The sequence below is a fragment of the Melospiza georgiana genome, chromosome 6 (assembly GCF_028018845.1).
Source record: "Melospiza georgiana isolate bMelGeo1 chromosome 6, bMelGeo1.pri, whole genome shotgun sequence".
NCBI lineage: Eukaryota > Metazoa > Chordata > Aves > Passeriformes > Passerellidae > Melospiza > Melospiza georgiana.
Genome location: NC_080435.1, coordinates 15,941,754 through 15,954,653, shown reverse-complemented (window position 1 = coordinate 15,954,653; position 12,900 = coordinate 15,941,754). Strand labels below are relative to the sequence as shown.

The window sequence follows — 12,900 nt, the reverse complement described above, 5'->3', positions numbered from 1 at the left end:
TCCCCATCAATGTGCTAGGCAAGACACATGCTGTGGGTCCCCTGTGTGCAGCTCAGCCCTCTCATCCATCAGCAATTTTTAATTGCTGGGAAAAAGGTTACGATACACCTTAAAATCACTAAGTAAAATCAGGAAGGACCTCAGTTTTTCTGGCAGAGGAAAACCAATTTTTTTCTGCTCTGAAGAGCTTACCACACAAAGAGAAATGACAGACAAGAGGAAAAAACATTTGCAGTGAGGGACATGGAGAGATTAAATGATTTGCCAAAACTCCCAGATGCAGCTTGTGACAAGTAACGTGTTGGACATTCAAGTCCCAGGCTTTTGACCCTGTGTAGCTGAGACTACCTGAAAGCACCCAGCATCAAGTTAGGAGGTGAATCCTCACTGCTCTGTGACCAAAAGCAATGTGCTTTCAGAAACTTGAGACAAGCCTGGCCTACATCATCCTATTCTAAATGCATCAGCAATGATGGGTAATGGGTGAGATTTACCTATGGGAAGTCCAGCAAACACCTTGACTATGAAAACTTCCATCACTCCCGGAAACTTCATCAGACGCAGGATTTCTCTGATGCTAAACAAGCTGCCAGACGGTGATGTGCCTGCAGAGGATGAAATATGGGTTAATATTCTGATTATACAGGCTAAGGGTAGAAAGCAGTAAACTCTGAGACTCTGCTCAGGTTCAAAACCCACCCAAAACCCACCCAAACCCCACATCTCTGCTGTACCAGCTTTGTGCTGGTGGCAGGAGGTTGGGAGCTGGTGCCAGGTCTGCATGTAGAGGAATCCTCTGAGACAGTGGGGTTTCCTCCCCTGTCAGACAAAACTAACCCCCAGCAGGAGCTCCACAATCGCCTTTTCTGAGACTGGAAGACTGCAATTCTACATGGAAGAGTGATCAATATATTTGGAATAATCCTCTTCCATAAGCTCAGCTTAGACATTGAAGTGTCAGCATCTCAAGGCTGGAGCCTTTTTGCCCTTAAATCAATTCCAAAGTCCTTCAGCAGTTCTTGCAGCATGTCAATCCCCTGCCCTTTTTCATGTACTGTTTTTCAGAAACACAAAATACTCACTGTGCTCTGTCCTGTGATGGTCTGACTTTGGTTTAGTCTGAGAAGGGATCCAAAGCACTGCTATCAGGGTGTTGATGAGACTTCCCACCAGCCCAACGTATGTAGGAACATAAACACTGCAAACAGAAAAAATAGAGATAATGGATAAATACCATCAACAAGGTGTTTATACTTCCATCCTGCAAAGGCTTGGGCATTTGGATGAGGAACAGTTTCCCTTTCAAGTCACACTACATAAGGCATTAAAAGAACTCACATCCTTTCATGGAGGGTTTGGATATGACTACAGTTTGAAATTTCACCAAAAGATGGTGAAATTTTTATCAAGATGGTTTATCATTTTATTCATAACAGGGTATAATACAATGCTTTTGAATCTCCAAGTGTCAGGGGAAAAGAGCTTTTCTTGGTTTAATGAAGCTTAGAAATCTTCCCACAGAAAGCAGAGCATCTGCTTGTTAGAATCCACCTAATCCTTGTCTAATCCCCAAATTCATTAGTCTAAGTCTCATCTCACTCCTTGAAATTTCTCAGTGAAATAAAATGAACTTAAGGAAAGTACTCAGGATGATTAAGGATGTAGAATACGGCCTACAAGCAGAACTAAACCCACCAGGGAGATGATACCATTTGAAAAGAAGGCATTAAAAATAAAAACACGACTAAAAAACCTTCTGAGAAGGTAAACAGCATTTTGACTGATGCACTTATTTTTCTCCAAAGGTGCCACAAACCAAACCAATATCAGTGACCAAACATTGAATCTTTAACAGAAGTGGGGCCACATCCTTGGATATAGACACAGTGAACAGCAATTATTAACTATAGTTGTACAATGATAAAAAGGAACAATTACAACTTATCTAAAATACACAAACATTAAAAAGTCAATAGAGCCAGTAATTAGTCCCCAGTTATCACTGTCCTCTTAAAAGAGAAGATTAGGAAATTACTCTTCCTAGTGTTTCAGGGTATGTGGGAAGATTCCACAGTCTAAGGGACTTTAATGTTAACAAACACAGTAGAGCAAAGTCCAGGCCTGGAAGACTGAAACTGAGAGAAGTCAAGCTGAAAACAAAGAGAGAAGTTTGTTTTAACACTGAGAGCAATTATCCACTAAACCAGCTCATTAAAAGTCTCCCCCATCATGAGAACCCAGTTAGTTGTAGGGTTTCCTAAAACATGTGCTTGAAACCAACCACAGCAAGCAGGTTTGGGGTGGAAATGCCCAGCAAAAGCACCAAACATTGATGTCATGTAGGGCACAAGACAAAGTGACCACCAGGGTGCCTTGGAGGCATCCAAATTTAAGCATTTTGGACTTCAGCAAAGTAATGCCTGGATTTCAGCAGAGAAGGCTTTGAAGTTCTGCAGATCCATGCAGCCTTGGAGGTGAGTGTGCCATCCCTGCATTGCCAGCAACCTGTGCTGCCACATATAAGATGTAAAAGTGATCTGTGAGCCCCCAGCTGGTCCTCCCTGTGATCCTGCTGATTAGACACTGCTTATTGCCTGTTTTTTTACTGCTGATTTCCTTGCCAGGCTATGGTGCATGTTTTTCATTAAATAACCAGCAGCACCAATTGTAAAAGCCTCAAGTTTCCTCCATGCTAGACAAAGGTGCAGTCTGAATAATTTCTGGAGTATTATTCAAGCCACAGAGCAAGACAGTCAAGGATTGAGATGCAAACAAGCAACAAAATCATCAGAGAACAAATATAAATATACATATTATACACATATTCCCGCTAACAGTAACAGTGAAATCCCAGCTGAATATTTTAATTCTCATTAATTATTATTAAAACAATAAAGCCAGATAATATCTTTCTACAAAAGGATTTAGCACAGTAATTTAGACCTGCTGCCTTCCATCCACCAAGTTGCTTCACTAATTAACACAGACCACAAAATTAGTCATTTACTGGATCATTACTTTTCATTTTTAGTGCAGCAGATTGCCACTTGCTAAATTAAAATTATATGCCAAGCAGTTCCCAAACTACTAAAATCAAATTTGTGGACAAAAATTTTTTATCCAAGACATCCAGAATTTCTACTTTGCATTGCAACATAAAGTAAATTTACTAAGAAAATAAAAAGGATAAAATAACCAAAATAATAGTTGCAGCTGGCTAAATGTGTGTGGGGGGGTGTGATAATTTTTTTTTTTTGGTTGTCTGGTTGTTTTTTTTTTTTTTTTCTGGGAGTTTCTCTATTTCAAGCTTTCATTCTGATATATAAAACACATCTCAAAATTTTTCATCAGCCAGAAGAACTTCCTTTCCAGCCCTACTTTTCCCTGAAGTTGTCCAGAATCCCACATACCAATGTAAATATGTTTTACTCTTCACATCCAAGAAGAATTGCAGTAAGCAATGACAGAAGGATCACTCTGTAAAACTCTAAGCAAACAATGCCCTGTGCTTACTTCACTGCAAGCACAGGACTGTTAATTCACTGCTGTGAAAGGGAGAGGAGAACCTTGACAATTTACATGTTTGGGAAAACTTGGGCTTGATATAACAAATTTGTGAAATTTTACATGGCTGCTTGCTGAAATCAGAGAAATCCAGTAAAATATGGAGCTCAAAACTGTGTTTCCCACACAAACCTGAAGCAAAGTAATCTGAAAATCCCTTTTCCTAAGCACATCTTTCTGTTGATGCTCCATCTTTTTCCTTTAAGCACTGTCATTCCTTGATGGAATGGTGAGGAAAGTACACCCTACAGTTAGGTGCTCTCCTATCTCATCCTTCAGCAGGGACAAATGCTGAAATTTGACAAAACTCACCTGTGTCCTGGAAACTACCTTTTGCATTTGTTTGCTGGCTCATTTAAGAGAGATGAGGTGGAACCAAGGGAGGTGGTGGTAGGAATGCTTTGCTGGGTTGGTAGCACCTGCTGAACAAGAGCTGGCTCGTGGTCACTCGTCTGTTTTTTTTTTATTTTAAAATTTAAACGTCCCATCTCTGCTGATATCAGCCAGAGTCCTTTTGCATTCAGTTTTGTGTTTGGCTTACCAGGAGGAAGCCTCACCAGGAAGGAATGCAGTGGCACTATTAAGATAAATGAAGTACATCAAGCAGGTTGCTCCCGTGGGACCTTTTCCCATCCTCTTCCCCTTGCTGCTCTCCCTCTCCTCCCTCCTGGCTGTCCACAAACCAGCCATGTGGAACCAGGGTGAGCCCTGCCAAACCAGCAGCAGATTTCCTGAGCAGGGCAGAAGAACAAAGGCTGCGGGCAGGACTAATACAATTAAATTAAATGGAGCAAAAGGGCACAGCAGCTTTGGCAGCTGAGCTCATTGTATGGCCTCTTCCAGCTTCTTGCTGATTAATGAGAGATTAAGGGCCTTTGCTGTCCTGGGCTTTATGGCCAAAATAACTTGGGTAACTTTATCTGTGCACTTCAGCATGTTATTTATAATTCCTCTGCTTTTTAATCTGTAGAGAGAGCCCCTTCCTGACTTTTGTCAGCAGCCTCCTAGTCTTCCCTGGGGACTTTTACTAGCAAAGCCCCTTTCAGCTGTCAGCTAAAACCACAGCTGGCCACTATTTTTTTTTCCAGCCCTGCTATGAAGCAGAGGAATAAAGAGCATTTTCCTGTCCTGCTGATGTATCCCAATCTCCTGCTTTCAGGAGGATGCAAACACTTTGGCTGCAGGGAGCAAACACTTGAATCTAGCACCAGGAGGAACTAGGGTCGAGGAGGAGTAGTTTTTGCCAACATGACTAGCTGCAGCTTGTCCCGACATAAAACTTTCAGAGAAGCAGGAAGAGAACATGAGCAGAGGGACCTGGAGGCCAGGAGCCCATAACATCAGCCAAGCACTGCTTAATAACCTAACAACAGCCTCTCCTTTTCACTTTCCTGAAGCCAATAGGTAAAATGTGGTTGTATTTAAAGCGTTCTTTTAAAGGGTTTTGAAGGGTTTCAAAAAGTGGGATGGCCACTTGTCACAGGACCCATGGTGTGGCCCAGTGCAAGGCTTGTTTGGTAGCCTGTGGCCATGGAGAAGGGATGAGTGGCTGGCAGCTAACATTACCCATCTGGAAACTCCATCCTAAATGCTGGTGGGAAAGCAGAATTGATGTTGAAACCATTAATAGTAATGTACTGGAAAACAGATTGACCCTCAAAAAAATCCTAGGATCCAAAGCCAGCTGGAGGAGGGTTGCATTTCTTCCCATCTAACACTTAACCTGCCCCTCCTATTTATTGGCAAGTAAATCCCTACCTTCATCTCCCAAGGGCAGCAAAGTGAGGAGCTAATCCATGATCCTTCACAACCTGCTGCCATCAGGGTCAATTAGTGTGAGCCAAAGGAATGCAATCAGAGTTCAGTTTCTGAATCAAGACACGACAGTAACACAGCAAGGCAGTAACACAGAGGCTTTCCAACTCCTGTCGCCTGCCCCTGAAGTCAGAGGTGGCACACATGCAGCATCTGAAAAACTTTAGAGCAAATGCAGCTCTTGGAAACCAGGGCCTGGCCAAAAAAGAACGTGAGGGTGTTGTATAGGTACATACATAGGTACAAATACATGTGCAGAGCATTTCACAGTAGCTTTGAAGCAGTGCTTTCAGCAAAACTTCCATGAAAATTCAGTCCCACAAAGGCATGTGCAGCATGCAGGCACCAGGCAGTGGACCAGCAGCAGGAGAGGCCCCTGGCCAGGCATTTACAGACATATTTCCAGCTCACAGACAGGGAGCCTGAGCAGAATCCCAGCTGGTGCCTGCCAGCCACAATCCCCAGCAGTGCCAAGCAGGGATTGGGCACCTGAACCTCCTGCCTCCACCAAGGGCAGCTACAGCAAACCAACAGGGGCCACAGCTTTGGGCTCCAGCCCAAATTCCAGTCCTTGTTCAGCTGCAATTCCCATCTTTGATTTCCTGCCTGAGAAGCCTGGGACACACCATGGAGAGAGGTACCTAAGGGAGGCTGCCTGTGCCACAAGATGGTATCAGTGGCTCTCCCATTGGCATTCTAGCCACAGAGTCCTGCTCTGCAAAGCCCAGGAGCAGAACACACGCCCGTGATTGCACAATTATCCTTGAGTCAACGCTGCAGCGATTCTTTCGATTCTTTCGAGGAGGAAGCAGCTCCCAATGATTCCCCAAGGATTAAAGGATCAATATGTATTTCACAGTGAATGGGATTGTGTTTGTTTTCTTTCTCTTTTTCGTAATAAAGTCAAAGTTGAACATAGAGACAGCACAGATTGTTTTTTAGTGACTCACTCCTACTTCAAAACTGCGCTGCATAAAGCTGGCATTCATGGCCGGCCCAGATTCCTTAAACAGCTCTGAGAGGACTCTCAAAATATTTCTTTGATTGCAGTTTGGCCACACTATCCCCTCACACCCTTGGAGGGGCAGATATAGGTGAAAAAAAGCTGGTGAGTTAAAAAGAAAAGCGAAGCAAAAAACTGAGGTGGACAAAAAAGGTTCAGGTGAAATCACGACACCAAACCATGGGCTCGGGTAACCAGCTTTAGGTCTGTAAAAAAGTGAGCAGTGACCACTGTGGTCCTAATAACTTAGTGATGCATAAATTACTGCATAACCTATTGTAAATTAGTGATGGTTTTGTTCAAGAAACTCTTTTACTGCCTTGCTGAATGCATTTCTTCTCTGACCCATTGTGGTCTGGTCTATATTGTTGAGATTCTGCCTAAATATAAAAAAAAAAAAAAAAAAAAAAAAAAAACCAAAACAAAACAAAACAAAAAAAAAAACAACAACTAAAAAAACCCAAAAACCCAAGCACAAAATTCCACCAAGCCTTCTTAAAAAAGCAAACCCACAAAAGCCTCAACCAGAAAAAGACTTATTGAGCTGATAGAATTTTCCCACATTTCCTAGGATGTTCATGCCAATGTACAGAGCTAGTCCAGCTTCCACAGCCCAGGGCAAGAAACAACACAATAACACACATAAATTCAGACACCCCAATGCTCAGCAGACTTCAAGGCAGCACTACCAGAGCAGGACCACCCATCACATTATCCATGCCTTTGAGAGGAAAACAAAACACCCCTGAGTCTTCCTTTCTGCAGCTCCTACTCCTGTCCTCATGGAAAAAACATCACACAGAGAAGCATGTTCCCCATCTCTTGACACAGAACACAAAACTTGAGTGGATAGCCACCCCCTCCCATGCCTCAGCAGGAAAAGGGGGGAGTTCACCCTCCTGGAAACCATTACCAGGTTGTCCTTTTTGCCACATATGCTTTAGATGAGGAGCAGCAGAAGTTGGCTGCTACTGCTTTGAGCAGAGCAGGAGGCTTTTTTTCGCTATGGTGAGCTTGACATCACTGCAGTGTGTCCAGAGGGGGAGTGAGACTTCACATCCACACCCTGCAGAGAGCCCCTCACAGGGTGAGAATGAGTCATTCTCACAAGTGCTCATTCTACTGCTTATTTCTAGTGGCAGCCACATCTGGAAAATTCGTGTGGTGCGGAAGGAAAAAAATATGATGAGGGGAATAGGCAGTCTCCATGAGCTGTTTCCATCAGAACTGGGCAAGGGAGGGGTGATGAAGATTGGTGCATTAGCAGGGCAAAGAGCCAGGAGTGGAACCACAGGGGTACATCAGAGCTGCCATGTGCTGGGGACATTAGGAACAGGACTTCACAGCCATCACCAGTCCCTGGAGCCACCTGCGGATTAACTTCTCTTAAGGGACATTCCCTCCTGTGTGTGTCACTGACCCAGCACAAGGAGGGCTGCAGGTGGCTCTTGATACTCAGCCTTGAAGAAAAAGCACCAGGGCAATGCAGGGCACTGAATAAAATGCATTGGGCTTCTTCCACAGGGAAAAATCCTCTTTTGGCAGAGCTCCCCAGATAAAAAGTGTTTTGTATGGATGGATAAGGCTGGCTGTCCATCAGGAGCTCTGCAGCATGAACGTGATCTATCCCCACTGAGTGCCTGCTGCAGAGAAAATCCCAGCAATGAGAAGCAGCTGGAAGGAGCCAGCCCCAGCAGATCCTGCTGCCAGAGAGGGAAGGAGATTCCTGTGGCAGGATGCTAATGCCCAGGCAGCTGGAGGTCCCCATGGCAGGATGCTAATGCCCAGGCAGCTGGAGATCCCTGTGGCAGGATGCTAATGCCCAGGCAGCTGGAGATCCCTGTGGCAGGATGCTAATGCCCAGGCAGCTGGAGCAGCCATGCCAGGCTTGTGCTGCCCCATCCAGCGCAGCGGCACTGGGCTGATTGCCAGAAGAGGGATCTCAGTCACCCTTCAATAGGATGTGGGTGGACCTGCTTGCTTTGCCCACAGTCTGCCACTAATTTCGAGTATCATTTAGCCTCATGTGCCCTTTTCTCTGATAAAACACCCTATATTTCCAAATACTGCACTTTCCCCATTCAAAGCTTTGCTTGTATGTGTGATTATTGCTTTTCCCTATTGCACGGCATCAACAGTCCCACTGGCACCTCGGTTCACTGAACACCTGCACACCTACAAGAATTTATAACAAATGAGGGAATAAACTGCATTCCCCAAAAGATTTTAGCTGTTTTAGGCATTGCTTGCCTCACACTTCTATAGAGCATCACCCTGCATGCCTAGAAATGGAGAAGTCTAGCCAAGGACCAGGTATGAGCTGTGCTCCCTGAATGGGGGCTTGCAACACCTGGCTGTGATCCCAGCAGTGCTAACTAATGTTGGATGAGCTGGGACAGGCTGAGATAGAAAGTAGGTGTTGGTAGTCAGTGCTCACATCAGAGGCACCCCACTGGTGAGGCTGGGACATGTGCTCTTCAACCTGTGATCAATCTGGCACAGCAGTGAAGTAAGAAAATTTCCTGAGAGTACACAACTAAAAGAGTATTGGGGAAAAGAACAGCCAGTGGGGAATCACATAAATTGCATATGGCCCTCACAGGGCTGAGGGATTGGGTAATAACACAGATTAGATTTAAAGTTTGATTAGATGCTTGCAGGCTAAAGTCCTAAATTCACACATGAAATTATGCTTTCTGAACTGCTTATTTCTGGAGCAGGCAGTTAGGAAGTGACTGACATGGTAATTTCCACCACAAAAACTGGGAAGCACCAAATGAAACTGTCAAAGACTAATTCAAAAGAAAGAGAAAGGCCTAATTCTTCTTGCAACATGATGGTCTGTGGAGTTTGTTGCTACTGTTGTTGTGGAAGCAAAAGGTTTGGAGGTACAAGGCGAGATTAGATAAGCACTTAGAAGAATGCTGCACTGAAGATTACTAAAGCATCACGAATCATATTCACTCATTCGTGTCAGGAAATCCCCTGAGCTGAAAATAGTTGGAGGCTGGAAAAGTAATCAGAGAAGTATTATGCAAGTTTGTCTGACTCTTGCTCTTCACTAGGATTCTTACTATGATTTTTGTCACAGAAAGGATAAGGACACTAGAGCACATTGAGAGGCAAGTGCAATTTCCTTCTGTACACTGGGAATCAAACCCGTGTCTCCCACCACCACGTCACAAGCCAGACAGGCACATATTTGCTCATTCATTCCCTGGAAAATGCTGCTTTTTTTCCTACAACCCTAAAACATTCCAGAGAATAAGTAAGAATAAGCACAACTCTCACTTTGTGTTTGGGAGGACATGCAGCGGGGAAAGGGTAATGCCACATTTCAGTCCAAGAAGTGTTCATGTACCTTATTAAGTGACTGTTGAATATAACACAAAGATGCAGTCACCTATCTCTTAACCTTTTTCTTGGATACCTCAAAGAAAGTAGTATTACACACAGATTTTGGGGTTCTCCCCCACCCTTCTCCTTCATGTTGGTTTGTTCCCTAACAGGTAGTAAAGCCTGTAAGTATTTTTGTTTAAATTACCTAATTAAGGAACAAAAACTACTCTTCCAAGCTCAGAACGTGGTAAATTATTAAAATGCTCAGTTTGGGTGTGTTGCTGGGTAAGGACTCCCACACACATACTGGTTGAAGGTGAGCTTGCTAGACTACTCAGTGACTCACCACCAAACACATCATTAATTATATGTTACAGCATGTCTGACTTCATAGAGTGCTGTAGGTGGTGTGAAATAATCTCTGAATGAGTTCAAGCTTTTTCCAGCTTTTATGAGGTTACAGTGCTCCAGACTCCAAAAGACTCAGCTAGGCAGGAAACTGTTGAGGATTTGCTGTAGTAACCTGAGCTGCACTCCAGCACGTCAAGTCTCGACTCCCAGCAGTGGCTTTGGAAGATCTGCAGGCTTGGCACTGGCTGGAGCTGTTACCTCTCACCCATCATGATGCACTCACTCACTCACAGCTGGCTCAGAGCAGTGTGTGGGCAGAGCTGAATTTTGCTGCCCAAGGATGAGGGGTGGGGTCCAGGTAGTTCCTGCCAGGGGAAGGGGTAGGATTTGGCAAAGAAAGGATGGAGAGAGATCTGGCAAGCCACTGCCTTTTTTACTAGCACCGAGGAGTGAGACAGTGACTGCTGCTTCCAAGAGGACGTCTCCCACCTTCCAAAAGCAGACACAGAGAGCAGATGCTCTGGCTTTCTGCAGAGTGCCTTCTCAGCACTCTGGCAAGCAGACAGCAGGATTGTGGGCAGATAGGCTGATGCTGCAGGTAGCAACCTATTTTGCCAATCTTGGAGGTGTCCCAGCATCAGCCCACTAAGGCACTCTAGCTTCTCCCTCTGCCAGTCCCTTTTGCAAGCAATGCTGCTGCAGTGATCCCTGAGAACAACCCTTGTGTCACACAAAAGCAAGGACTCTCTCCACACCCCACACCCACAGGCTTTGAGGTAAATAAATAGAGAAGTCGTTGGCTAGCCAAGTCTGACACTTAAAATTCATCTCTTAACAGGACTGTGCTCACGTGAATGACATTTTAAAGCTACGTAATCCCTGGCAAAACAAGTTAATTCTTTACCTTGAGGTAAGTAACTGTAAATGCAGCATCCTACCAGAGGCATGGCACAGACTGATCTTGCCTTGGAACAAGCAGTGGCAGCCAACACCTCCCTCCTCAAGGTGTGAAAAACCTTGCCATGCTTCATCAAGGGCTCCAGCACCTTTTGTCTAGTAAGACCTTTTAATGAAATAGGACATATTAGGACTAATTTTGTATGGGAAGCAGTGTTGAAACACTAATACCCAAAAGTCACAAATAAGGCATTTCAAGGGTCAGGTGGGAGACTTTCCAGCATCCCACTGCAACCTCTCTGGTTGCACAACAGGCCCTTGAAACCAATCCTTTCTCCAGCAAAGACAGAGCCTGAGGGCTGTGGGGCAGCTGAATTGATTTCATGAAGAGTTTGACCCCAAAAGGAGGCATCTGCATGAGATGAGTGAGTCACTCCGTTTCAATAATGGGCGAAACCATTAACTGAAGGCACACAGTTTGCTTGTTTGGGCAGGCTTCCTATGCTCTAACCAGGAGTGGTCTCACTGCTGCTCTGTTTACTGAACTCCTTCAATTAAGTACTTTGTTTCCCTCATCCATAATGACAATGGTTTCTGCATGTTAAATATATTCAGAAAGGAGGTTGCTCTGGGTTTCGCATTTGCAAATTGGAGTAGCTTTCTCCTCTGCACAGTTGGTAGGAGAAACCCTAGCCAAGGAATGGCTAAGAAACTTCTCACTGAGGGAGGTATTCTCAACTACTTTGTTTAGCATAGTAGGAAATTATTTGGGTTAAAAAGCACATTCAACATTAACTAAAGTTGCTTGCACATTCTGGAGCAATGAATGAAAGCAAACTGAATGCATTTCATACCAGTCAAACGTAATTGCCAGGTCTTCTATTAATCCTGGGTATTTTGGTGGATACCAGCATTGCCAAAGCCCTGAACAAGAACATCCTTTAACTGCAGAGCTGCTGCAGCATTGCATCCCGAGCTCTGCCTCCCACACCTTCACTCTCAGTGAGAGCAACTCCCCTTAGGGAGAGAAAGAGCTCAGCTCTTTCTTCACACCACGTTTCATCTTGGCCCCACTACAGAGACCACCCACAGGGATGCCAGTTAGCATCAACTGCATTATGCTGAACTGGTATTTGTGGGAGCACTCAGTGGGAACCACATCTTAGGCAGCCTCACGGGCAGCTCTCCACCCAGCCACCCGCTCGCGGCACAGCCCGCTCCGCTCACCGCCCAATGGCAGCGGCAGCAAGCTACCTGACAGACTTGTGTGGAAAACTGGGAGCAGAGTGTTTACCGTATTTTTAGTTGCATTTAATTGCAAATTAGCAATTTAGTTGGAAACCAGGAGGGGTGAGGGAGGTGTGAGCTGCCAGCTGTCTGCAGAGGAGTTTGGGAACCTCTGGTGCTCCATGGCTGTGGCTGTGCGGGGTGAAGCGCCCGCCCGCTGCACGCTTGGGGCTTGCTGTGGCTGCAATATTTACATCTCAAGCCATCTGGTGGTGCCAGAGCCAGAGGCCACACACTTCTTTGGCAGGACATCCTAGGGAACACCTGTATTTCAGGTGCTATGAAGGCAGTAAGGGGCCATGTTATTTAGTGGCCAGGAGCGCTGATGATTTCAGACTGGTGTTTGTGGTATCCTGGAGCCTTGCAGAAGCTGGCTGCTTTCAGTACACCAAAGAGGTCCACTTAAACAGATAAACTTATTGATTAGGAAATTATTTACCTTGAGATTATTGGCTTTTTTCTTTTCAGTGCACAGGGGAAAAAAATTACATTTTCATTTCATATCAGTTCTACTTTCAGCAGGGCAAAACCATGGAAATAAAGACTTCAGAGTGCTGCCAAGCCTGTTGGACTACATCTGTACAGCACCAGGGAACTACTGGGGTGTCCAAAGCGCACAATCCCCAGACCTGGGTCTGCATCAG

The 12,900-nt window shown here is 44.9% G+C and overlaps 1 protein-coding gene across 1 annotated transcript in view; it reads right to left on the bottom strand.

Moving 5' to 3' along the window:
* The window catches only part of SLC22A18 (solute carrier family 22 member 18), a 58,194-nt gene that overhangs the window by 22,383 nt on the left and 22,911 nt on the right, over window positions 1-12,900 (bottom strand). Inside the window, exons 5-6 of the mRNA XM_058026624.1 lie at window positions 1,083-1,198; window positions 495-605 (exon numbers count right to left, since the gene is read on the bottom strand). Of these exons, the coding sequence (XP_057882607.1) occupies window positions 495-605; window positions 1,083-1,198 (227 nt within the window). The remainder of the gene's footprint in view (window positions 1-494; window positions 606-1,082; window positions 1,199-12,900) is intronic.